This window comes from Festucalex cinctus, chromosome 10 (assembly GCF_051991245.1).
Source record: "Festucalex cinctus isolate MCC-2025b chromosome 10, RoL_Fcin_1.0, whole genome shotgun sequence".
Classification (NCBI taxonomy): domain Eukaryota; kingdom Metazoa; phylum Chordata; class Actinopteri; order Syngnathiformes; family Syngnathidae; genus Festucalex; species Festucalex cinctus.
In genome coordinates, this window is record NC_135420.1 from 14627161 (window position 1) to 14654939 (window position 27779).

Consider the following 27779-nt stretch of genomic DNA (forward strand, 5'->3'; position numbering starts at 1 on the left):
TTGTTCAAAAACATTTATTGAAACAAAAAAACGTCTTAAGTACAATTGCCAGGGGAAAAAAGACAAACATAAATATCCAATAAATTAATTAGAAACATGTCAACAAAATGTACATCTCTGCTGGTAAAAATATATATATATACCCAATTGAGTGGATCGATGTGTAGAAGCTGTCAATAAAAGCAAATCCAATTAACTGTACTGGTGGTTTGTCAGTAATAAAGATGCCTCTGCATTCAACTATCAACTTTGATCATAATCTTTGTTATACATACCCTGAGGAAACATCCATCTGAGCCTATAACACTCAATTGCTGACTCAAATGCCATTCAACCATTTGTCAACAAAACATGAGAATAGGAAGCTAATGCTACCTGTCAGCATATTATTGTACCTGTGTTAAAGCAAAATCAAATCTAGGGATTCAATATAGCTGTCAAAAAAGGGCAAATTTTTAGTATACAAGAAATGTTCATATTTACACTCAGCAACAACATATTAAAGTGGCATTTGGTTTGAAAAAGTAAATGTTCGTTATGGTGTACAGTCACTGAACAAATTTGTTTCAAAGCAGTGGCAAGTTTGTGAATTCATGGAGGTTAGCGTTTTATCAGTTCTCACTTTTACACTTCTACAGTAGAAATTTGCTTTATCGTGTACATTATAGGCCCAAGCCAGACAAATATTGAGCCAAGCAATAGCAGCAACCAGAAAGTAATAAAGAAAATGCCCATGATTCATTCCCAAGTAAGGAAAAGTACAAATGGGTCCAACTTGATATGAAAGTGAACACACAAATAAATATAAAAGAATGTACAAATTAATCAAAACTTGATTGTAAAAAATAGTACCACAAAACCAGCCCTTAATATACCAAAAACCTATACAATTTTAGATAACCATATATTCTGATTTTCATTCACACAGAAAAAGTACATCTCAAAACATAATATAGACAGAACCCAACTTATTACAGTCAACATTTGTTCCGTTAAATGGAGTTACTGTATACAGAATGTCTATACATCTTAATCTGTTTCTCAAATAACCAATCAATATAAAAACAAATGTCTGAAGAAAAAAAAAGCTTTGCATTGGTAGCATGTTACCGTCTTCATGAGAAAACTATGGTGCCTTAGATGGTCTATCCATGAAGCAAATGCTAAAATGCTTGGGTACATCAGGTCCCCGAGCAAACTTTTTGGCCTGGTTTTTGAATCATTCTGCAAGGAGGAGAGAGGAAAAAAAAAAAAAACAAACAAAAAAAAAAAAAACGTGACAACGCATACATAAAATAATCTACTTGTTTTAAAAACTGAACAGGTCAAATACACATTTGTTATTTTAAAATATCTCATACTGATAAAAAAGGGCTTTTTCACTTTTAATGCCACCCCAAAAAAAGTTGTGATGCTGCTTATACTGGACAAAAATTCTTAATGATTAAACTACACACGATTTATGGTAGTAGCAAAATGTGCACAATCCTGTTACATTATTACACAGACTTTCTTGTGTGGACACAGAGACCATGCGAATACATTAGATCTGCTACTGAAGAAAAAAACAAAAATAGAACTACATAAGTCTTTGATCCTCAGAATTAACTTTTTCATATATTGAAGCCTACAGTTTTGTGTCCTTGTTTTAGAATAATCTTTGAAGCTAAAAACTACATACAGTACTATGTTAGCACTCTGCAAAGAATTAGCGACTTAAGTTCTATGCAGTGCAAATTTTTCCCTTGCTATCAGTCTGCTATATAAGTGGCAAACAATCTACATTTAATCATCTGATTCTATCACACTGTTGGCAGTTCTCCAAATGATACATTTATTAACTAGCAGAAACATGTTGGGAGAAGCATTGATTTAAAAAATATAAGAGCATTGAATATGATAGCCCTTATATAAAACATCAGTGTGGCTTTAAAATGATAAACGCTTTCAGTGTTGCACTAGAGTTGCTTGGCAAAGCAGCAATTTGATGAGATGCAGAATGCATAACCATTGCACCTTTAATGATTCTTCCATAGGAAGAGATTTATAGCTGAGATGAGCACAGAAATTATTTTTTTTTTAATTTTATTTTTTGTAAAGTAAAAAACTAACAAACGAGCAGTGGCTTGCAGAGTTTGTAGTTTTGATGCTTCAGAGTCACATTCCTCATGCACAATTCTACAGTTTTAACCTCATTTGTATAACAGCTCAACAGCATTTCAACATCCTGCAAATACGCATCGTGTATGTCCTTTCTGAATGATCACATCATTTTGCCACTGAGATGACTACATACGTTGAGCTTTAGACATTAATGGTCAGCAGCAAAATGGTTTGGCTGGTGAGGCGCAGCAAAGCAAAATTTAACACTGTTGTCTCAGAGGCAGGTTGTTGGTGGCATGACATGGTCTTTTTCATGTGACAAACCTTTAACTGTTGGCTGGTTCAAGAAAAGATATCAGTCTCTCACTGTCCAGAAAGTCATTAGTGTTCAATGCTTGCTGTGCTTTGTTATTTGATGTGATTTAATCAGTAGCTCACTAACTTTTAAAGTTCCTGTCACTGACTTACCTATAAGCAACCAGTATGAATATATAGCGTTACACTCGTCAAAATAAATACAGCGGACATCTATTTAAAACGTATATATGAACCTTTTTTGTATTTCGTTTCAGGTATCACTCACAGATGTGAGATGCCGTCAGCATTTAACGTCTTGTTTTTCTAAGAGTTATTCTGTCCCTGACTGCAGTTCTGCCCCAGTTTGTACAAAGCCAGGGAAAGTATCTGGGCAAGGCTTCACTGGGCAGAACTGCAGCCGGCGGTATCCACAATTTTTTCCCCAATGCTATTTTAATATCCATGGCAGTGCTCTGGGGAAAGGAATGATACAATATAGTTCTAAACCCTAAGATGTGAAAAACTGATAGCCTCAGGTCTGTCTGAATGATACCCGAAAAGAAATAGAAAAAAAAGGAAGTCTAGTAACTAGTGTTGTTCCGATACTGATACTGGTATCGGCAGAGGCGCAATACTGCATTAAAACAGTGGTATCGGTGAATACTCACAAGTAACAAGCGGATACCATTAATTCCAATGCTAATATAGGATTTTGGATGGACATCTAGTGTCTTGCTCATGCACGACATTCACTGATATGTGACATGTTCACTGCATGCCGATCTAAGATATCCTATTGGCCCTTGAATGCTCTGAACCAATGGCAGGACAGCTTTTTCATGTTGTGGAAAAACAAAACAAAAAAACGTAGGTATCGGTATCGGACGATACTGCAAAGCTGGGTATCGGGATCGGGGGCCAAAAAACGGTATCGGAACAACACTACTAGTAACTGTGGACACTACAGATCTTATTTAGATTTAACTTCTACGACACATTAGCAAGCAGGACTTGCAGAAGGACACCTTCAACCAATCATCCAATCCACTTTGTAAAAAATAAATGAGATCGTGTCACAGAACAAATATAACAATTTAACAGTTAACCTAAAACTCAATTTACAGACTTGGTCATGGATTAGGAAGAACAATTTTTGTCATGAAAATTTTTCCAAGACTCCATCCAGCACGGCACTGGGCGCTTTCATAGTTTGCCTGCCTTTAAGTTAAATCTCGAAGGTTTCCAACTTATTAACTGGACATAGCTTCTAATCCTCTACGCCAAGCTTCACTTCCAATATTTGGATAAAATTATTTCATTTCATTTACTGACGACCTCAGCCCACAAGTTGCTGAACCAAACATCACCATTCCAATTTGTGTTTGAGTGTTTTTTGTTTGTTTGTTTGTTTTAGCTACAGCATTTTTAAAGTCTACAATCATCAAGAGCAGTGACAGGCAGAGATTATGTGTTCACTTCAATAAGTTAATGAGCAAACATACTCTTTTGCTTTGATAGTTCCTGGATGGAAAGTGTTGTTAATAGTAGGGGGCGTTGGGATGCTAGGAAATGCTCTTAATTTGATAAGAGGAGCCATTTTCAGGACAGGCCTTGGCTTCAGTAGTAGTGGTTGGTTTGGGGGGCCAGTCAGGGTCCACGCTGAGCTCCTGGGCCAGATGCATGTAGCGTGCCTTGCGCATCATCTTGCTTGGACAGCATCGACACTTGTATGCTGACAGCTCAATGCCTTTCTGAAATGTCCACAATCCCACACATACATAAATTATTCATTTAAAAAAAATCTATACAATATAAAAAAATGTGGAGGATTTAATTACGGTAACTGATGTCGCACAATGTGGAGTTTTCTAAAGTATTTTGAATCACAGGAGACAAAGGCATACTCATTTACATGCAACACGAATCTCTATCAGGAATGTTCTGCTCTTATTAAAAAAAAATATATATATATATATATATATATATATATATATATATATATATAAAAACATAAAAAATAAAATATTGCCCAAAACGATGAAAATGTAACTCTTAATTAAAATTCATCTAATATCCAGGTGCTTGTAATTGTAAAAATAATAATAATAATAATAATAATAATAATAATAATAAACGTAAATTTGTTTCAGCATTTCAATTCAATAAGTGAAACTCATCATATAGATCCACTACAAAAGATAATTCTGATGAGAACCGTTTGCAGCTAACAAACATCCAAACTCACCATTTTCAAGAATTTAGAACATTATAATAATCCTTGTGTTGAACAACTGAAATAAACCAAGTATCACAGGATATTCCAATTTAGTGAGACGCACAAGTATTAGTATTTAACAGGTTTGCAATGCATTGCGGGTTGACGTTTGAAGGTCGCACAGGTCAAAATGATTATTTGCTTTTTACATTCAGCCGCCGCAAATTAAACTGGTACACAGAGCCAGCATGTTTAACTACCAAAACATAAGCCGTGTCCTAATTCATTGGGCACATAATTAATTGGTCTAAAGTCACGTCAATCCTTGTTAAATACAGCAAGCAGTCCCACAAATGTCTAAAGCTTGATGGTCTAAGCTTGTGTGATTGCAAGAAAAAGAAAAACGAAAAATTCACTAGTATAGTTCTGCCTTCATCTTTCATTATGAATTTGAAGACCTTCAAAAGTTAGCAACCTAAAACGCATTCCACATCAGTAAGACAGCCTTGATTTCTGTAAACTGTATCTTTAGTAGATAATAGAAGCAATGCGTTGGGAGACTGGATATTGTTTCTTTTTCTGACCTAATAAATACCTTTGTAACGCTTCAGGCAATATGTGTCATACTATTTCACCACAACAGACTTGCATGCATTTCAAGAACAAAAAATGAGCATGGCATTTTAAAGGAGTGTTCTGAGAAACCTTTTCTATCTAACCATTCAAAACTTAAAAAAAAAAAAAAAGCATATGGAGTAACAGATAAATCAAAGGAGTCAAATACGAACATATTGGTGAATGAAGACACTGATGAATAGCCTTCTTCAAATACACATTTCACTGCGGTAGCAAGATAGATAACTGGTTGAATGAATTAGATAAGCACGGGTAAAACAGGAGTGAAAAGGCAAATGCAGCAAGTAGAGCTTTAAGGCTAGCACATTGCAACGGGAGGGGTAGCAGACTGAGGGAGCAGGTGGGGTATGCAATTATAAGTCCGAGGGGGAAAAAGCCTGGGCAAGTTGACCACCGCAAAGATATTACTGTTGATCATGATGTGCCAAAATAAAAAGGGGGAGGGAACACCACACAAAAGGGAAATGAAAGGGCTAGAATAGGAGATGTCATTTTTCCCAACCTGTGGTGGTGGGGCAGCAGGAGCGATGTCCTGCTTGTCTCTGCTGAACACAAACTTCCATAAGATGATGTCAATGATGAAGGTCTGTGGCGCAGTGGGCAGGGACAGAATTACAGAGAGGCTAATTTGTGCTCATTTATTTTGGAATATTTTTTTGCAGGGTCTCATGTTTTTTTCCTTTTTATTATTGCAATTAAGTCCTAGTTTGGTCAAAAGTAAATACAAAACCAACAGGAAAATGCACGGGCGTATTAGATCACAAACAATGACAAAGCATTTTGTTTGATTTTAGTCACAATTTGATTGTAGGTAGCAAAACAGTACCATCTAGGGTGTGTGCTAAGCAAGGTGCGGATGCAAAGGCAGCCAAGTGTTAGGAAGCTCAAAACTCCACTGAGTGAAGCAAGAATGTGACGTCCAATAGTCATGCACTTGACAATCAATACAAGTAAATAATTATTTCCACTGAACCGCAATCCTTCTGGCAAATATTAGGAGGAGTCTAAGAAAGAACAAATTGCATCTTAGAACATATTTAAGCGATCCTGCTGTCAAGAGAACAGGACAAAGATGAGGACATTGCATGACAAACAAAAAAAAACTCATCATGAGAAAACAACCACTTGTTACCATATTGGTTCATGAGTCTTACCTCTACCACGACAGACACAGCAGCATTGACCGCAATAATAAGCAGGAGTTTTAGTCTCCAATCAAGAGGAACGCAAACAATCTGTGAAGATCGAAATAAAAATGTTCAAACAAGGAACTTTCATCCGTGCAGTCTGATATTTCTCACACTTTTACCTGTAGATATTCATCAATGGCTTCTGCAGGATAGAACATGTTGGTGAGGAGGAAAATGTATAAAATCAAAGCGGTCATGACAAATGGCCCTGGCAGAAGCATATAAAGAAAAGATATCGTTGCGTAAATGTCCAACCATTTACAATTTTGTTATTGTTAAGAAGCAATGATCATACAATTCTTGTAGCTTGGTTGCCTAAAAGGTTTCCCCTTTGAGAAGACGATGGCGACCATAAGGTACTGGAAGCAGGAAACATAGAAAAGGCTGGTGTTCTCATAATTTTGGATGTTGTGGTCATCGACTTCAGTTTCGTTGAGGTTGGACATGTTTGTATGTGATGACAAATTGCAGGCACTGAAACAACAAATCCTTTTACACATTCAACAATTTCGGTCATATTCTATTTCAAACGTACACACACATGTTCAAGCTTTTTCAACATACAAGCTTTTCCAGCACATTGAAACTATGGTAAATAAATATTTATAAAAACTGTGCCAAGAACAACCATGATCACGTGTGATGTCATGTTCTCACTCTGAAAGCGGTGTCCAGACAGTGTACCAGGGCTGGACTTGGACCCAAAAAAATGCAAGCATCTGGAAGCCAAAGCAGATGAGGATCTGGCTCAGCACAGAGAAGAGCAGAGGCCCTGAGATCAGGCCTGATGGAGGCGGATGTGCAACTAGTTCTTTCCATGCTGGGTTCAGACTCACTGAAAAGGGAGAAATCAACCACCAACATATATCATGTTTTTTTCTTTTTCTTTTTTCTTAAATGCATTTAGTCAGAAACTTACTAGTGAAAACAACGACAAGGATGATAGCTATATCGATGAAAAGGAACTGGAAATCTCCAAGGTTACTGAGAATCTAAGTGGAAAAGAGAACATTTACTTTGTATGAAGCAATTCACTGCACGAATCCCACAGGCATGGGTACTGTAAGACAAGATAGGGGTGCATGACTAACTGGTGCCCAAATATAGCATTTTCAATTTGCAGCACTTAAGTGGTAGGACAATAGTTTTCTCACACAGGGCCCCAAATACCTGGCAGCACCCCTGCCAACAGGAAAATGATTGTGAGCAGAACAGTATTACATACGGAGTATAGGAGAGTGACACTAATGTACTGGATGATGCTGTAAAGGGCCATGAACTTGAATACACAAAAGGAGGTGACGAGAGCAGCACGACCCTCCCTGCAAAAAGCCAGCGAGCACTTGTTATTTCACCATTCCTTTTAAAAATATATGCTTTAAGTACGCATAAAAATAAAACTTCAAATGTGAAACCAACCTAATAAGGCTTGGGACACATGAGATATTAGGTGTTCTGGAGGTGAAAGGAGAGGCTACAGAAGCCTCAAGCTCTGACAAAGAGATGCCACCATGTGCCCTCTTTAAAGCCTAAGAAAAAATAATGGCAAAAAGGAAGGTTTAATAAAATCTAGGTTTACTATTATCGCTCTCACGTTCACTCTGAAAAAGGCCTGCAACATACCCCGCAGTCGTTTGCTCCATCTCCACACATCCCCACAAAGTAGCTGAAGGAGAAAAGTAAAAAAGGACATTTAAGAACGAGTTAGTTTCAAAATGTTTTATTTGGACTATCAGCACGGATTAAATGCTTTTTATACTCACTCCACATCCTGTAGTGCCTCAATGAGCTGGGTTTTCTGATCCGGGGCCATTCTGGCAAACACCGTCCCATGCAGCACCAACTTTAAGGTAATCAAAAAACATTTATTAGATGCAAATGGTCTTCAAATATATAGTATTCCCTCTGTTAAGGCCTCACACCTTTGGAAGCATGTCTGGAAAATGCTCCGAGATGACCGCAAATGACTTTCCGTTCATGGCAAAATGGTACCGCTCATGCTGTTTGGGCTCATCTATAGAACATACATCCTCCAGACTAATGCTCACTTCCTAAAAACAGTAGTTATAAATGGATGGGCACATTTCACAGCTTTATCAAATCATAACATTGGGGCAGAATCTTCAATTTTGACAGCAAAAATAAAATGAAAAAAATAGTGTCTAACTAAGTAGGTCATTAGTGCACTATTTCGCAATTGTCCCACCTCCAGATGTGCTGCCTTACTAGGCTTGTCAGCACACCTCCAGACGATTCTGGCCGTCTGTCCATCATGTGGTGGGATAGCGTCTGAAATTATGACCGTGTCCTGTGGAAGAATCATTCTACAGTCCCGAGCCACAGAGATAGCTGTCAGCATGTTATCGCCTAAAAATGCACAGAGCAAACATATCAAGATTAATGTAGTGGTTGAATTGGCATATGGTTTTCATGTCATCTTCTTATATGAATTACACAACAAAAAAAGTGCCATTTATTTTTGCTATGGTGGTAGTTCATTCTTACCTGTAACCATGACAGTACGGATGTTGGCTCTGTGGAGATCCTGCAGCACTCCTGGTGTTTCTTTTTTCAACTTATTCTGCATGATTATTAAACCCAGGAACTCCATGTTTGTGTCGATGTGATCTCTAGTATATGAAAAGATACAAATCAGGCCAAATTACGTGTAACAATCCACAGACTATTTTCCATATGGCAAAAGTAAAAAGCCACTTTACCTGTTTACATTCTGGACCTTGTGCCATGTGAGTTTGGATTCAAGACGGCGGTGAGCCAAAGCTATTACTCGGAAACCTTGCTTGGTGTAGCCCTCCAAGACCTCTGCAAAATTATCTGGCACTACAAAGATACAGTGAGATAATGAAGAGCATTACTATTATATTGAATAATAAAAAACAGTCAAGGCTGGCGACAATCGCCTGTTTCAGTAAGTTTTAATTATTACTAAGCCACGGGAAAACTGCATGCATTAGACTAGAATCTTATACAGTAGGGAAGGTTGATAGGGCTCACCCGTCTCTGCTTTGCAGTGGCGAGCCACCACCTCTGGTGCTCCCTTCATGTAGGCATCCATACGTTTTTCCCCTAACAGACGAGCAACCACACTCATCCTCTGGAGTGCAGAGGAAAATGGAAACTGCCGCACGATACCTATCTCATACTGGGACTACAAAAAAACAAACACAGATTTCTAAATTGCCTACAGCATGTCACTGAAAGGGAGAGTGAATGTGACCTCAGAGACCACAAAGTAAACATCCTGGGCTCATAATAATAATAATAATAGTCAAATAAAAAAGCTCAAGAATTGTCCCAAATTCTTAAAATCTTCTGAAAAAGCAGGAACTCTAAATTAAATAAATCTGCGAGCCATTATTTTATAAAGTTAGTTAAATCAGATCTTACTCATGTCTTGTGACATTTTATTAGATTAATATTTCATGGAAAAAGTAGGAACAAGACAGCAAGAAGGAATTTGAAAGGTATTGTAAAAATGAATGCTACTTACAGGCAGGTCATACAGTTCCTATAATGTGAAAAGGACAGAAGAATCATCATTATTAGAAAGAAAATAGTTTTTCTTCAACTGATGAATGTTTAGCTGGAAAATGTGATTGAATCATGCTTAAAAGAGAGTACTGTTGTATTTCTTACACTGTGGGCTCTTTTTATCTCACCCGGCCCTAAGAGTTGCATTACTTACCATGTCCTGCTCTGTTGATATGGGTTGTGAGGGCAACAACTGCTTTGTGGGTCTAACCACAGTCGGCATGATACGATTGTGGAGAGCTGTTTCTTCCTCAGTGGCTTCCTCCAGGATCTGGTGGGAACGAGTTGGAATTGATTATCAAGATTTTTCTCAGTGCACAATTAGCTGTTTCAGGACAGGATTGCAGCAGGCTATCCAGCATTAAATGTGCAACAAAAAAACACAAGTCAGATGTTATTGTACCAAACTGTATTCTGTAGACCAGTATGCAGGTACTAAACTCACCCAGCCAGTAGCCTCAAACATTTTGAGGTCCAGTGGATCTCCAGACAACTGGCCCTCTATTTTGGTAAGAGAATGGCATGTAGCCATGCAAGCAACAAACTGGGACTTTACTAGATTTTCCTTGGAGGCTTTTTCATCTGATTGCTGGAAACTGAAAAGGTCAGTTACAAGGGTGATCAGTATTAATGTTAGAAAAACACATTTACAATTTAAATTGAATTTGAAGGAAAAAAAAATACAATCTCTGGGAAAGGTTATGAACACTATAACCAGATTGGTCATAAAATGTGGTCTGGTCATCTAAATCACCCAAAAATAAATAAAAAATACACCCCCCTCTCTCACACACACACACACACACACCCACCTACCCACACACACACACACACACACACACAAAAACAGCCTGTTTAATTAAAATAATACCCATAAACACGTAGCCTACCAATATAAGTAATCATATTTTTATAGAGCATAGCATCAACATTCACAGGAAAAAGTAAGTGAACTATTGGGTCTATTTACTACTTCATACTCCTTTGGCAGCAATAATCTCTTCCAAACGTTTCCTGTAGTTGCAGATCAGACGTGCAACGATTAGGATGAATTTTGGAGAGGATCATTTCTCTTTATACAACTCTTGCAGTTCAACAAGATTCCTGGGATATCAGGTGTCAATAGCACACTTTTGGTCATGGCACAGACAGCACCTTAAATCAGGTAGAGGTCAGGACTATATATACACTTGAATAAAGATGGATAAGGTTAAGAAGTGTCTAAAAGTCTTTGATGTTTATCAGTCCACAGTTGCACAAACTGTCTATAATTGGAGGAAGTTCAGCACTGGTGTTTCTCTTCCAAGAAGTGGCCATCAACTAACGATCACAGCACAGAATGCTCAATGAGGTTCAATAAAGTAAAATAAAATAAAAACATCCCCAGTGTCAGCTGAAGACTTACAGCAAAGACACTAGCAAATGTCAACCTTGCTGTAAAAACAAACAAGGCAAAATTTTGTTGCACAATTAAAGTTTAAACTTAAAAAGCACTCGAATGTTCCAAAGCACGACTGGGAAAATATTCTGTGGACAGATGAAGTCAAAGTTGAATTGTTTGGGAGAAGAAATGGTACAGCACAAAAACAATTGGGAGTGTCATGATTTGGGCATGCTTTGCTAACTCAGGGACAAGAGAGCTTGCTGTGTTGCATCGAACAAAATAATAAGAATAATGTACAGGTTTATCATGATTTTTTTTGCAGAAGTGCTTGTACTCAACATCTGAAGCTCAAAAGAGGGTGGGTGCAACAGGAAAATGATCCAAAAGACAGACGCAAACTACCAAGATAACGGCTTCATAAAAAGATAAAACATGTTCTGGAGAGGCCCAAGTCAAAGTCCTGACCAAAAACCAACAGATGCTGTAGCATGACCTCAAGAGTATAATTCACAGATGACAAATCATGATTCTTGCTGAACACCAACAGTTTCTTAAAGAGGAATGGTCTAAATTTCATCCTGATCTGTGTGCACGTCTGATCTACAACTACAGAAAACAATTGGTTGATGTTGCAAAGTTGGGCCAACGAGTTATTAAATCCAAGGGTTCACTTACTTTTTGCTGCGTGCCTGTGAATAATTACGTTATGCGTAATAAACATTTACATACCCCTTCCCATCACACTGTATCAACTACTCACCACTAATTTAATATTTATTGCATGTAACCTGAAAGGGTACACATTTAAATAAGTTTATGCAGGATAGTATGAGCTTACCTGCCATTCTCTACTCTTTGGACTCCCCATAGGTCTAAACCATCTTCAGTAAGAGTTCCTGTCTAACACAAGAGGTACACATCATCTACATTTAGCATTTTAATAACACACAGAGCTAAGGAAACATGATAAAATGAGAAAAAAAATCATTTCAAAAAGGGTTGTCATTACAAAGCAATCATCATACACTTAGCTTGGTACTCACCTTGTCAAAACAGACCAGATTGATCTGCCCACAAATATTAATTCTTTGTGGGCTGATGCAAAAAATGCCAATATTTTTAAGGCGTCGTTGGGCATACACAATACCAGCCGTCATGGCTGCGGGCAGAGCTGGGGGAACGGTGATGGTAATGATGTCCAGGGATTCGATGATGATGATATTGACTGGCACCTGGGAAGCCAGAAAAGATAAATGTTTTATTTAAAAATACGACTTGGTATATAACTCATCTGGAAACTGTTGAGGGGCCTATTTAAGTTAAAGTGTCAACAAATCTGAAAACAGTCTAGTAATTAAACAGTTTGGTAAAATGAATAGCTGCATGGTAACCATTTCACTTGCATTATTACTGTAATATGAAAAGCTACATTCAAATGTTTGGAAACTGCAGAATGAAGAACTTTTGGATGTATTGAAGTTACTTCAGTTTGCTACGTTGGTGTGTTCACAAAGATTACCTTGTTTCTAATGCTCATGGCGATGGAATAGACAAAGCCAATCCCAGCCACACCCACCAGACACAAAAGAAAAAGGTAGGCATCACGGTACAGCTTGAAGTCTGTGGGTTTGGGGTAAAGGATGGAGCGTACCAACTGGCCTTTGGCTGTACTGAAACCTGCGTGAGAGGAGGTGACATTTCTCGTGTTAAACATGTAAATGGACATGCATAGTCTTTAAATCACGTTCAAAGTATTAAAAGCATATTTTTAAAGACAATATGGGTTCGTCAGTGGTTAGACCTTTGAGAAGGTATAAAAGATGTGTGGCAACAAATGTATCAAAACACCTGAGAAACACACTTACCTGTGCGGACTACTACAGCTTTGACGAGTTCACCAGTGTAAAAACGTGTTTGGATAACATTAGTGCCACAGAAGAGTGTGTGCCTCTTATGCTCCTCTACGCTGTAGGCACTCATAGCCTCATCACCGCTCTCCCCTGGCAACTGGTTTGGAAGGTTGGTCTTTGTCACTGGAACACTTTCACCTGTTGAAAGGTAGACCAGTATTGGTGCATGGTATTGGATTTTGCAAGCGTCTTTGAAATACCAGATTCCTTTTCTGACCTGTAAGCATGCTTTCATTAACAATGCAGGTGCCGCTGACCAGCACGGCATCACATGGCATAATGGTCCCATTACTGGGGATGACTATCACATCCCCAGGCACCAAATCAGTAGACATAACCTCTTCAATATCTGCCACAAAGAAAGTACATGAGAACCAAATAAATGAAACTTTAGGAAGACAATTTGTGTGCTATGATTGAAAAAAAAAAAAAAAAAAAGAAGCATGGAGTAATAAAGATGTAACATTTTGCAACAATGATCAACATTTATGCCCTTTTTCTGACAATTTTAGGGACCAAATCAGTAACTGAATCATAGCCCATTAACGGGAAAAACAATTGCCAGTTTAATCCATTATGAAAATAATTATTCACAACCATAGCAGGAATAACCTGTGATTGACAGGTACAGGACATAACGTTAAGCAGCCTCAGAAGTGCATAACTAATAGAACTTCGAGAAGTAGCTCTCAGTTTCATAAAATGTGGTGGTGATAAAAATCACTCACTCTCATGTGATATTGCTTACATTTGTTTTTGTTTATATAATAAATATCAAAATGAACTACAACTACTGCAGCCCTATTTAAAATGTATAGTCTGAGGCACATATAGTACTTCTGTCAATAATCTGTCAGGCTCAAAAACAGAAGCCACAGATTATCTTTCGATACTGGGAAAATTAGAAGAAGAAAAAAAAAATTACAAACCATTATTGGCTCGGCATACAGATACACGTACAATACTGTGAGCTGCCACCATATCGTGAAGCATTACATATTGCTAGAGAATGGAGAGAAGAAAACATAAGACATTGCACCTCTTGATTACCAAAAAAACAAAAAAAAAACAAAACAAAAAACAATGACAAAAGCACAATAGCCTTAAATATTCTGGGCAAAGGTGAAAAATATGATGATAACCATTATACCATGAATCACGGAATTTATGGCGACAATAAAAAGGGTGAAATAATTATAGAGCAGCTGTTAGCACCTTCACGATTATATTACACTCCCATTCTCATTACACGTATTTATGACAGTAGTATTAAAATGTTACTGAAATGATTGAGTAGTTAATAAAGGTATTTGATATCACAACCATACAGTCAAGAAGTGACAGGGACCAGCTTGTGTCTGACTTTCGAAGTCGCACTGTGTATTAACAGTTACGATAACGTAACAATTTAATCCATGTCGTATTTAAATGACAAAAAAATCGATCAAAATCTGCTAGAGCAGTGGTTTGCGACCCAGAGACACGCATTTCCCAATTGTTGGTATAATGACTCACTTGCAAAAAAAAAAAAGTTGTTGGTACCCCTCTGTTAAAGAAAGAAAATATATGAAATAAATGATGATGATGCTGATGTTGATGATAAGTGAAAAATTTCTGAAAATTAACCAATAAAATTAGATTTTGCCTTTTAATTGAAAACAAAATAATGAAATTGGCCGTGGAGAAAAATTATAGTTCCTTTTTGTTAGAATTATTATTCTTTTTCTTTCCATCTTATTATTTTTCTTTTATTAACAGAGGGCTAACAACATTTTTGTTCATGTGTGTATTTTTAAACAAGTACATTACAGTTCATTATGTGTGGGGCGGAGAAAACAAAAACAAAAATCTGAAACAAATGAAAATCGGTCCGGTATCTCAGACCCCCTATTTTTTTTTGTTTTTTTTTTGTTGTTTTTTTTTGGGGGGGGGGGTCTTGACCCACCAGTTGAGAATCACTGTGCTAGAGAGTGCACGGAGGGGTTCTCATCTTAATTTCTTTTCTGCCCACTACCCCATTTCTAACAAAGTCCACTATTTCAGAACCTGACTTGTTTTACACAATGGTTAAATGTCTCGTAAAATTTCAACTTGCTTACCTTTTTGATGGTATATAGAGAGGTAGCTATGGATATAAATGACATGATAACAATGGCAATAGCGTAATAGTAATATTCGTCGGCACTCCACAATATCACACTGAAGAGTTGGAAGATATAGAAAGGATTAAGGACCTATAAAAGAAGAGATATCGGATGGGTTAATGTAGCAATGAAAGGAAGCTGTGAGAATTGGAATTCTGAATTTGGACATTTCTACAGCTGAAACGTTTTTACAAAATCCTCGTGGGATTACCTCTTTTATAAGCAGCTTGAAAACAGAAGGCACTTTCACTTCAATTTCATTCAATCCAAAAAACAGTCTCCTAAAAATATAAACAAATGAAAATGTTAAACCATTCTAATGCAAATTTTGCCATCAAACAGAATTATTATTAAGATAAACTAGCGAATAAAATGAGGTCAGAAACTCTCTAACTGTATTCATACAGTGACCAAGTGGTGGTGGTTTTTGGTCAGCTAAAAAAAGTTTGCTTAGCTGATATAAAATGTGCAGCCAGAGAAATTAGCCAGAAGGAGACATCATGGCAAGCAAATGTAATCACACATCTAACGTACCAAAAATGTCCTCTTTAGTGGGCCAAACATTGGCACTTAATTTGTAGGGGGGAAAAAATCCACCCAAAAAAAACAACAACATTATGTTGAAAACTGTGATGTGTGACTGTTACAGGGGTAAGACAAGCCCAATCCCCCTTAGTAGTATGTCTATTTAATCAATTTTGGTGATTTAAAAATAGGCCATTAGTTATTTATAGATTGCTGCCAAAACCTGATGATATTGAAAATGAATGCCAGATTAATTTTCCTCAACAAAAATAAATAAATAAATAAATAAATAAATAAATAAATAAATAAGAATGATGTGAGCATGTTAGTGAAAAATGGACCATCTGGACATTCATTATGTCCTTGAAGAGAAGAGGCTAAACGCCAACTGATGAATGGTCAGGAGATGACAAGCAAAAGTAAATTTTGTAAACCAGATATTACCTGTACTCTTGCTGGTTCTTGGTTAGGCCTTTGCTGTGCTCTGAATGGAGAGTTGCAGCGGTAAAATTGAGATCATCCAGGCCACTGTCGGACAAAGTCAGAGCATTGTACAACACTGACTGCATAGTAAAGTGTAAACTGTCATGTCATGAATGTGCATTATTTTAACAAAGATGCAGATTACATTTTAATATTTTGGTGGAAAAAAAAAACAACAACCAAATTATCTGACTTCACATATCACAAAAGACAGTGAAAAAAAAATACTTACGATAAAACTTCAAAGTTCTGCACTCTGTCGTTCCAGTAATATTTTGTGCTGTGGAGGGTAAAATAACGTATCTGAAAGACATAAAAGAGAGGCGAAAATTAAGAGTTGCAGCACATGTGGTTCTCAAATGGAGGTACAAGTACCCCTGGGGGTACGTGAAGGGACTCCAGGGGGTACATGAAATTTAAAAATATTTAAAAAGTAAATGTAAATATTTCTACAAAAATATACAAGTTGAATTTTATATTCAGTAGGCAATTGAATGTCAGTGTCCTAAAAATTTCACAGGGGCTACATCACTGAAAAAAACCACTGGCCAAGCAGTCAGGATGTGTTTTTTTTTTTTTTTGTAATATTCATGATCTCTTCAGGTTTCAATCATGATTGACCATAATTGAACAGGTTATGTCCACAAATGGAGCACACCAAGAAGACAGGATTTTCCCTACCTTGTCAGGCTGGTATTCCACATATCTTCTGATGAGCTCCCGAGCGGGGATCCCATCAGAAGAGTGCCGTGTGTCTCCATTGGCGATAGACTGGGAGGAAGAGGAGAAGGGACAAGAAGGGGAAGAAAGGGAGGAGGGGGAGGTGGTCTGGGTCTCCAGGCGGTGGAAGGGGTTGCTTCCTGGGGCTAGAATCACTCGAACCTTAGCCAGGAACCAGCGCCGGAATTCATCCTGGTTAAAAGTACAACTTTAATTAATAAAATGAGTGCAAAACTAGATGGTTGTTCGTCTCTGTGTGCCCTGCGATTGGTTGGCAACCAGTCCAGGGTGTCCCCCGCCTACTGCCCAGAGCCAGCTGAGATAGGCGCCAGCAGCCCCCGCGACCCTTGTGAGGAATAAGCGGTCAAGAAAATGGATGGATGGATGGATGGAGTGCAAAACTAATGCTAGATTAGATTAGAATTAATGTAGCCTTGAATGCAATGCTGGACAACAAGAGAACTGGAGCTATGTGCATGTTGGCCAAGTACAAAATTTGTTAATCTTCAATTCAGTGCTGCATCAAATAAGTGTTTATTTTCTCATGCACTACCACTGTCTTCTCTAAAGTCTCCTGTGTAATGCTGGCTAAGTACTTTTAACATAATAGTACTACACAAGAATTAAATTACTATAGGTATTTTCTCTGTTAAGTTTTTGAATGCATTTTTTTGTTTCAACGTATTATTAAACAATTATTCTTTGTTTGCTTCCACAACCCCTGGCAAAAATTATGGAATCAACGTTCCTGGAGTATGATCGGGGCTGTGATGGCCATCAGTTATTTCAAGAGTGTCCTGAACGGCCAGTCCATTTTCGGGCACAAATACATGATGGAACTACAGTGGACGGTCGATGTCATTGATCACATCATGTTACATTTCAGTCATTAATAGCCTCACAAAGCTTTCTCAACGATTACAAACCGTGGAACGCAGCAACACCACTTCGGCATCGCAGGCTGTGGTAGGGATGCAGGTGGCCTTGACGCACCACTCTGGCATCCAGTAGAGCAGCAGGAGTAGGAAGCCCCCTGTACAGAGTACCCCAAGACCCACAAGTGCCAGCCGCCAGCGGCACAAACGGTAGCCTTGCAACTCCTTGAAAGTGAAAGTAGAGCAGCGTGGACAATGTAAAATCTCTGAAGAATTTGCACATTTGCGCTTGACACATCAATTAAGGATGCTCACCATCTCTTCTTCTTCCCCCTTGTTGAGGACCTTTATGTCTTCCTTCTCCATGATTCAAAGCTGAATCCAAAGCACCTTCCCTATGTCACTGCAGCGATAAAAATATACAAAAATTATTTCTGCCCCCAATGTAATACTTTGCAAGAGTAACATGCAACATTTTGGTAATCTCTCATTCATCGTATATATTCAGGGTTGGGGAATCCAGGTCCACAAAGTAAAAAACCTGACACAGTTTGGCTTTAGCCACAGGTGCTTCTACTCAACTGGCAGGTAAAGGAGTTGGTTTCCACCTGTTGAGTAGAAGCACCTGTGGCTCAAGCCAAACAGATTGAGGGTTTTGACTTTCTGGACATGGATTCCCAAACCCTGTATATAGTCAGTTAACTATAGAAGGAAAAGTAAATACCAACAACACACCAAGAAATACTCTCATTGCACCGGGCCTGACATGATGTACATAAAGGGCCACTGTTGCCTCTCCCACCCACAGCTGATCTTATCAACCAGACTATACATGGGTGGGGTGTGGAATCCAGCGGAACATTTTGCTTTGGACCAAACCCTTCCTAGTATTGGACAATGGCAGCCCCCTAACACTAGGAAAGAACATACCTTTCCTTAAATCATCTTTTTCATCTAATAATATCTATGATTTATTCAGTTACTAAATCATAAACAGCAAAAATAAATTATATGGCACAAAAAGAGGCTTCTAAAATACCTCCAGCTACTGGAGTGCAGATGTATCTTAAATTTCAGATTTATCTTAAATTTAATTTATAGAATTATTTTTCATTAAGGCTGTGCTTTGAGCCCTAAATGCTGTGTACAGTATGACCTCAGTGTGTATCGTATGCAAACTAACTGGGAACCAATTAAATGCCTCTGCTTGTTGTTGGCAAGTGGTGGAAAGCATTACTTCAAGTCCCAACATAACATTCATTCATTCATTCATTCATTTTCTCTTTGGTCAATCATGATCAATTTGTACATCTGACTTTTTTTTTTTTTTTTTTAAGTACAATCAAAATTTGATTAATCAATTTATCATGTGATGCCCTACTCCAACAATACAGGTGGAAATATTGTCGCCTCGAGGGGATTTCCACTTCTTGAGGATGATTTGAAAGCAAATGTTGTAATCTAAATTATCTTTATATTAGTTCAAATTTGAAGTAACATGCATATAAGTAGTTGTCGTTCTTTTTCTAAAATTGGTGCTCACTTCGATGATGCTCAAATTCTAACATTTCAATGATAAGACCGTTTTATATGCATGGTTTTAAAAAGTTACTGGGCTCTATGCAGGCCAACATTCAGATTGCAGGACAGTTTTTGCTGTTAATATGTTTCAAGCTCCTAGGCGACGTCTGACTGAAAAATAACCTCAGTCATTAAACGTGTGATAACAGGTTGTGTAATATGAATACCGGTAGTCAATATTTGGCTGCTAGTAATTTGAGGCTGAAATGGCATCATTTTTTTTTTTTTTATAAACTTTTCGGTGACGAGAAGATAGCAGTACGCCACAGTATTTGGCTGGAGGAGCTAGGTGCAGAAAATTGTTTTGAGTTTGAACACGTTTTCCCATGTTGTCACAAATGCATTTACATGCTTACCAACACATTAACATGCTACCTCACACCTGAACTGCCTACTGTCCCTTCATTGCCCAGCAGTTGCTGGAATAATTGTGATCCTCTTGGCTATGGTATGTGCATGGATTATTATTGCTCCCTGCTCCATTCTGGAAACTTGGTTACCTGACGTAGTAAATTTACAGAAGGATGTTCATTGAGCTGAAGGCAAGGTGCCAACAGCAGTAAGAGAAGCTTCTCTCCCACAAAAAAAATTGACTGGATTATATGGGGCTGTCATATCTAGGTGTCAGACAGCTGGTTTGCTATTTCTTGGTTTATGATTAACAAGTAACCTATTTGATATGAAGTTCCAGACCTTCTCAGTAAATGTTTGTGTGAAAGGAGATTGCTATTCTTTCTTACTGGACAAAATGCTCATTTACAAAAATGTAGAAATGGACCGGTTGATCATTTGAGGATTGCTGCATCAGGGTTTCAAAATGTGAAAAAAGACCCAGAAAATATCAGATTATTTATTTATGTATTTATTATTTTTTTGTTAATTTAAGATTATGGGGAACTGATTACCAGTCAAGAGTGTATCATTCAAGTAGAGGGTTAGGATGTTACCAGATACCAGATTTGATCATCTGGTCATATTTTTCAACAGAGCCCTATTTTGTGATTGTTTTATGGATAGCAACTCTTTAAATTCAATTAGCAGACCAAGTTTGCTCACTCCCAACCATTCCCAACAAAGGTACTGGAATGATGATGCCAATTCCTTTACTTTCTCTGCTGAATGGAAAGATACCTGTTGAATAGGTTAGCTTGTATTTCGATCTTGATTTGACAAGTGACAGAGGTTACTCAGCAAACAAGTTAGTCCCCTGGCTATGTAGGCTTCCTAGCAAACGTTTGCATTCAATAGGTCAACTAAACAGGTATAACTTGAATGATCCGTTCTGCCAACAGGTTTGTTGCACAGAGGTACTTCTGACGAAGACAATAAAACCACCGACGCCCACCCCCTTCTCAAAACTTCCTAAGACTACATAATTTTAAAGAAGATACCACTAACCTTCCTGCTTCTACCTTGAGAGCCTAGGACAAACTGCCCCAGGTGGTCTCCTGCAGTTAGCTTGCTCTTCCCACCAACCTGGAACCCTAAAGAAACAAAATAAGTAACAAAAGCTTTACATTAACAAAACATCCTGAGGAAAATGACAATTAAGGTATGTTGATGTTATTAACCTTTCATCGGAGATACATTATATTTTCAGAAATAAACCCCAGAAGATGATAGTTGGTCATTACAGGAATAAGTTTAGCAATTTTTTGTACATTTACCTATTCATAAAAGATCATATAGAGAGAGACATTATAATCACATCTGATTGTTTGGTATCCAGTGGGGTCTTAACCAAACAAGTGCAGCGAGGAGATTGTTGTTTAGCCACATTGTGGAAGAGTTTTGACTCAGTGCCAACTCTGATTGAACTCATTTATTGATGTAGATGAAACTGCATCAATAATACTTCTCACATCGTCAGAAGAAACAAGTTCAAAATCTAATTCAGCAATTCTATTAATAATGTGTGAAATATGTTGCCAAATTATGCCGTTACACTGGTGTAATTAATTTGAAGGTGTGCTGGTGGTTTTGTCACATGCAGTTACCAAAACTTGGATAAAAGAAAACAATTTGTCTCAAACACTGAAGCACATGGTTTATATGCTTTGGTGAGCAAGCTGAAACAAGAAGGCTCTTGTGCAAGATATTGTGGCAGGCTGAAACATTTTTATTAGCTGAGAATGACGACGACTATTAGTTTAACACATTAAGACACATTTGCAGTTTGAGTACATAGGCCACCAGTATGTGTTGCAGCTTTTGTTTACATTACCAATTTATGTCAACACAGTAACATGATCACAAGCATGTAAGGGACAATCATGGACCTTAAAGTGACATTGAAACAATGGGATGTATTCAACTCTCATAATGACTATGGAGCAGTAGGCCAACTTCTTAGCCGGTGCAATAGCAAAACCTTTGCAATTAACAGCGAGTACAGATTGCATCTTTCATCATTAAATGCCAGTTAGCACAAGGGTTGAAAAGAAAGAACTGGAAAACGTTCTACGTCATATGTGAAAGGTGTTATTTGAGGTGCAGACAGCTGCAGATGGACTGCAAGAGCGTAATGTGACCAAATCCTATCAGTTCATCACATACGGTAAGGATACTAGCCTCTCTAATGTTTTAGCTGATAGTACATTGACATTCCAAAAAATACAACATCAAAACTGTAACATTTGATTTCTGTCCATACTCCAACATGACCAACACAATGTAGCTGCCCCGGTGTGCTGCCATGCACGTGTGTTAGTAGCAGCATGGGAGTGTGAGGTAGCAAGTGTGGTGATACAAATCTTGCAAGCAGCTTCAAGAATGCAAACTTCATTTAAAAATAAAGAAATAAATATTACACTTTCTGACATTTAAAGATAATAGAAGCAGCCGAGGTCCAAACACACACACATACTATGAAAAGTACAGGAATTTTTTTTGTTTTACAGATTTGTCACTACGATACCTCAAACTGTTAAACAGTATCAGTTAAGTACGAAAATGTTTCATCTTTGTACAAGTGCCGAGGATTAGTTTGTGTATATTTTACACATAATGACATCTATCTTTCTGTACTGTTCTTAAGCAGAGACACGAAAAGGAAAGGGGGAACAATGAGCCATGACCTAATGACAAAATCCATAATTCATGGAAGCATTTGGAGGAAAATGCATTTTGTTATCATCATGCCGCGAGCTCAATGTGCTTTCTTTATCACTTCCCCTCCTATTCTTGAGCCATAATAGCAAAGGTTTGCTCCCCTCAAGGACCAATCATTCCGTTTATCACAACAGGCCTTAACAAAAAAAAATCCATGACCACTTACCCTTCCTTACCCTTCCTATTCTGCCTGATGGACTAAACAAGTCATCACCTACCACCCTTGAGCATTTATCATCTTCTAACTATATTGTGACCGAGTTGTTATTAACAATCAGCTAAGGGAATACAAGATACACGTAGTTGTCAGGAATGTATATTCAATTAAGCTTAATAAATATTTTACGTCAAAGCTGACTTACGCATGATCATTTGAAATGTCAAGGCAAATGTAATTATCTATCTATCTAGAGAAGTTAGTTTATAATATAAAATTATTTAGAAACAGCGAGCTAATGCTTTACCAATCAGGTTCAACAAAAAAGTAATAATAACTAACCACAAGTGTGACCTCATTAATGATAGCGGGCTGTGACAAACAGGTGAAAGCTAATGTGTCTATTACATAAGTTTGTGAATTTTATAGTATATGTGCAATGATAATTTCACCTTTATATTGGTCAAAAAAAAAATGTCCCCAGACAAAAAGTCAACGAAAACTAAAATAGAAGCCATTCATTAAGACGATAACTATAACTAAAACTGACTGACAATTTCATCAATGACTAAAATGAAAATGAAAACAACACTGACGAAAATTCACACAATCCAATCAGAAGGAATGAAACACGGGTGGGAGAAAAGAAACACAAACTGTTCAGTTTTCACTGCATTTTATTTAATGTTCAAACATTTTTACATTCATTGTGGAACTGTACAATCTCAAGTTATTTAATTATGCATTTTTTTTATTTAGGTGAAAACTAAATTATATTATTGTCAGTTCAACATGTTTCATTGAAACAATAAAGACGCCATTGCATTAAGTGTGTGTGGCATGTTAAACTATAGTTATAAATAGATGTGTAATGTGCAATAATTTTCTGTACAAAAGTTCAAATGTATGCTGAGGGAAAATAGACTAAACTGTCAATTTAGTCGACTAAAATTGCTCTTTATTTTTGTCGACTAAAATTTGACTAAAGCTAAAATACAATCAGATGACTAAATTACAACTAAAACTAATTAATTTTAGTCAAAAGACTATATAACAAAGTAAATTAAAATTTCTTGTTAAAATTAACACTGTATATGTGATTACAGAAATAGGTTAAACAACTATGTCCAAGGTTGATAAAGCTTTATTAGTACTACTAATCCCTCCCTTGGAGAGTGAAAGATAAGAGAGTGATACATATATTTTCAAGATAAACAAGAATTCTAAAATGGGGTGGGGTTCCTTTTTAATTACATAAATAACTAAACTAATAGAAGTTGGGTACCTGAGCATCATCATAATAACAGATTTTCACGAACGTTTGTCGTCAGAAAAAGGTGGAAATGAATGCAAACGTGTTTGGATTCTTTCTACACTGGCCACGGAAGGTCAAGCTGGTCTTTCAAGCACCTTTCTAAACATTAGCAAATTACATTGGCAGCTGCAGTTAAATAAAACATTAACTATGAACATTCCCTGGGTAACTAATCAAGTGTTGGCTCACTTAATGTTTGACATACGTTTTTTCATACGTGCTTCTGTTGGTGTTTCTGCATATTTACATGTTATTTGCATTTATCGTCTATAATTTTGTACTTATGCATGAACGTCAGGGGGAAAAAAAAAAAAACGTGGTTTAAGACATTACCCTCAAACAACAACTAAAACATTAGCTGAAACTTAACAGTAAATTGAATGTTTTCCATTACAACCACTCTTTTACTACCTTTTGTGTAGTAAAAGCGTACAATTATATATTTTTGTATTTTATCGTACGATTTGTACAGCTACAGGTTTACAACTAGATGTATTTAAAAATAATAATAAAAATCTACCCTTGCAAATCAAATGTATGCATAGTTACTTTGTTCTAAGTTATGTTACACTGATGGCATGCCTCCACTTTGACCTGACACAGCTCGACGTCGCATGATTTGTTCAGCTGCTCCATGACTTTACAACTCAACTGTATATTCTTCTCAGTGTAAATAGTCAACTTATGCACAGCTACAGTACTTCTCTTGTATTGTTATGCCTCTATTTTCTTTTCTTTTTTGTATTTAACAATCTGTTGGAATCCATGTGGACAGAAATGTAACACACTAATTGAACAGGGGAAACACTTCCCCTATTATTAGCAACATGACTAGTAGCTGTCATCATCATGGAATTTTAGATTTGAAACAAAACATGGAATAAGCTCTTCAACCAACTCTAAAATCCTGATATACATGTTGAATTCACACAAAAAAAAGAAAAGAAAAAAACTCTACTGCAGTTACTACACTGGTCTTCTCATGAAAAGCTTGAGCTATTCAAGTGCACTTTTTAGCGCAACTGATGCTGTTTGAAGTATCACAGTGATTTTAACGTGTTGACTCAGACATTTTGCACATATGAGCTTATCTGTGGTCTGTGGATAGTTTTAACTGAAACTTTTCAGCAAATCGGAGAAGAGGTTCCCCGAGCAGCAAATGAAGCAAAAGAGTCATGCGCTGCTCCATAAAACAAGATTCAATGTTTCTTGATACATGGGTTATGATATGACTCAAGGATTGATTTCAAAATGTAACGATTTGATTCAATTCAGTGGAATTACGAATTGATATGATATCGCGCAGCTGTAGCTTTTGTCATGTTTATTAATACTGTAACAACGCATAAAAGCTCAATGAAAAAAAAATTCAATGAAACAAGTCATCAGCAACGTCTAATAGATTTATACTTGCTTATACCTGGTGCGCAGATCTTGTTAAGGACAATTTGATACATGTGTTAGATATATGGGGTGCGATTTGATTTGAAGGATGATTTCAATATTCAACGATTCAATTGAGTTTGCCAAATAAACCCATTTTCTGATTCGAATTGAATTTTGTGACACCCCTAATTTGAAGGTGTTTTTGACCAGATTTTCGATAAGCATTAGCACAAAATTCTTGGTGCATTTTACTCTGGTTGAAGTGGCCATTCCAGACACACTCAGCATTTTAACAGTTTGTCATTTCACATCAATAGTGTATAAGAAATAAAAGCCTAATTAATTTTGTACAGTTTTCAAAAGATGTCACGATTCAAACTTTGTGGCTCAGCGTTACCCTGGGGGAGAGAGAATCTACAGATTTTTTTTATTTTATTTTATTTATTTTTTTGAACAAGCACATTTGGCTTTTTTTTAATTAATATTGTGACACAACGTTTGAAATGATTTGCATAATTACGTTGATAAATACTTTGAATCTTGAATTTGAGATGTGGACAAGATAAATAAATACTTTATTCACCGCGTGACGGAAATTCGATAAAGATGAGTAAACCGTGAACAATCCTTTAATGATTGTAAACCGCTTTTCATCTCGGTTTTGTTTTGGTTAACCATCAAGTTAAGATGTCACGTTGAAACACATTCCAAACATCAAGCAAAACTGAATTTCGTACAAGCCGAAGTGGGGAAACATTGCGAGATGTTAGCGAGCTAGGTGGCTAACGTCGGCGAGGACGGAGTTGACCCGCCACCCAAAACAGCTTCCATACTGAACCGTCGCGACCTTAAATATTATCCATATTCTTCATGTAGTGTTTCATCAGCCTCGTGCCGGTGCCCTGGCTTCAACTAGGGTCTCTCACTTGCGGCTGCTAGCTTTTAGCGTTAGCAAAGGCTAAATAGCGACTGCTGCCACACGTGTAAATATGACAGCAGTATCGCTCACACTCACCCAGAACCACCGGGACACGCTGAAGATCACCTTCGAGTCATCGTGAAGTAAGAGCTGCTGTTATCTTGGGAGGGACGTCGTTGAAGAAGAGATGCGGCTCGTGACAGCAAAATGTTGCGTGGACACAATGCCAGTGGGGAGGCGGTGCTGTGTTGACAGCTCGGCGAGACACTCCACTTTTGCGCGTTGTGAACTGGCCTGAACCGGCTTGTGCGTCTTAGCTCACTAGCAACAGGACGTGACGACCTGACGACGTGATGCTTCTGACGTCACAGATCAATAACGTAAGGATTCTCGTGTGATGATGACGATTATTATTATTATTATTATTATTATTATTATTATTATTATTATTATTATTATTATTATTATTATCGGGTGAATTCTCCACACTTTTCACAATAGAAATCTCACTTTTAAAATTCAACACATTTTTTTTAAACACAAAAGGACAATTTCAAACGGCTGGCACATTAATTAACGTATCAAATAAACACATAATTCTCCTAAATAAAGTCATAAATTAGCAATATTGTGCTTCTCCAAAACGGTTGCCGTCATAGTGTGTAAAACCCTATAAACTCACTCACTCACTCACTCACTCACTCACTCACTCACTCGCAGTTGACTCAACCTCTGTAGTTGTGTTTTATACATCATCAGTGGTGGTTAAAAAAAGAGAATATAGGTGCAGGTATCTTTTTCCTAAGCATACGTCACGGAGTAAACATAAGTAAAAATGAAAAATGTTGCTTTCCTTGTTTTTTGGAACATGGTTCAGCCATCAAATGAGATGAGTATTAAAAAATAAATAAATAAATACAAATCATGAAGTAATTTTGCATGGAAGTGTATTATGAAAAGTGTTTCCTGATTACTATTTATTAACCAAATATTGTTTATTCAGTATAGTATAGTATAGTATAGTATAGTATAGTATAGTATAGTATAGTATAGTATAGTGATTAAAACAGCTAAAGAGTAGAATTAAGCAATATCACAGATGAGGACTTGATGTACTCACCAACCTTTCTGAAACTGATTGGGTTACTGGTTCGGTCATTGTTTTCCAAAGTATAAGCAGATGTTTGAAAATGTCTTATCTTGATAAAACACAAAAGAGACTTCATCTGCTTGCATTAACAACTATAGAAACCAGAGAATAATTACTGTTAAGAGG

The 27779-nt window shown here is 37.2% G+C and overlaps 1 protein-coding gene across 4 annotated transcripts; it reads right to left on the bottom strand.

The window, feature by feature from the left end:
- On the bottom strand, positions 1-26832 carry atp13a3 (ATPase 13A3). Of its 4 annotated transcripts, XR_013285289.1 has the most exons (35): positions 26600-26832; positions 21014-21099; positions 18350-18437; positions 18086-18259; positions 17121-17351; positions 16672-16742; positions 16401-16484; positions 15643-15712; positions 15387-15521; positions 14217-14289; positions 13505-13636; positions 13243-13425; positions 12897-13054; positions 12421-12609; positions 12216-12277; positions 10439-10589; positions 10148-10264; positions 9953-9970; positions 9457-9610; positions 9162-9282; positions 8947-9071; positions 8648-8808; positions 8364-8492; positions 8205-8284; positions 8065-8107; positions 7861-7970; positions 7667-7763; positions 7361-7433; positions 7099-7276; positions 6737-6915; positions 6561-6649; positions 6406-6486; positions 5754-5837; positions 3903-4151; positions 1-1224 (listed from the first exon to the last, which is right to left on the bottom strand). XR_013285289.1 is itself a non-coding variant. In XM_077533696.1 (34 exons), exons 3-34 carry the CDS (start codon positions 18398-18400, stop codon positions 3963-3965), a joined length of 3792 nt encoding a protein of 1263 aa, XP_077389822.1. In that variant the 5' UTR covers positions 18401-18437; positions 21014-21099; positions 26600-26832; the 3' UTR covers positions 1-3962. The 4 variants fall into 4 exon arrangements, 3 of the variants coding, with proteins under 3 accessions (XP_077389822.1, XP_077389823.1, XP_077389824.1); XM_077533696.1 differs by having other exon boundaries at positions 1-4151; XM_077533698.1 differs by lacking the exon at positions 1-1224 and having other exon boundaries at positions 4000-4151; positions 5754-5796.
- Positions 26833-27779: the final 947 nt, after the last annotated feature.

Bases quoted from the DNA above. Each gene is read 5' to 3' on its own strand.
- atp13a3 (XM_077533696.1), bottom strand. From the start codon at position 18,400: ATGGAGAAGGAAGACATAAAGGTCCTCAACAAGGGGGAAGAAGAAGAG. The intron at 13,426-13,504 runs GTCAGAAAAGGA...ACCTTTCAACAG, and splicing joins TAATGAAAGCATGCTTACAG to GTGAAAGTGTTCCAGTGACA. The intron at 6,487-6,560 runs GTAAAAGTGTGA...CGATCTTCACAG, and splicing joins CCATTGATGAATATCTACAG to ATTGTTTGCGTTCCTCTTGA.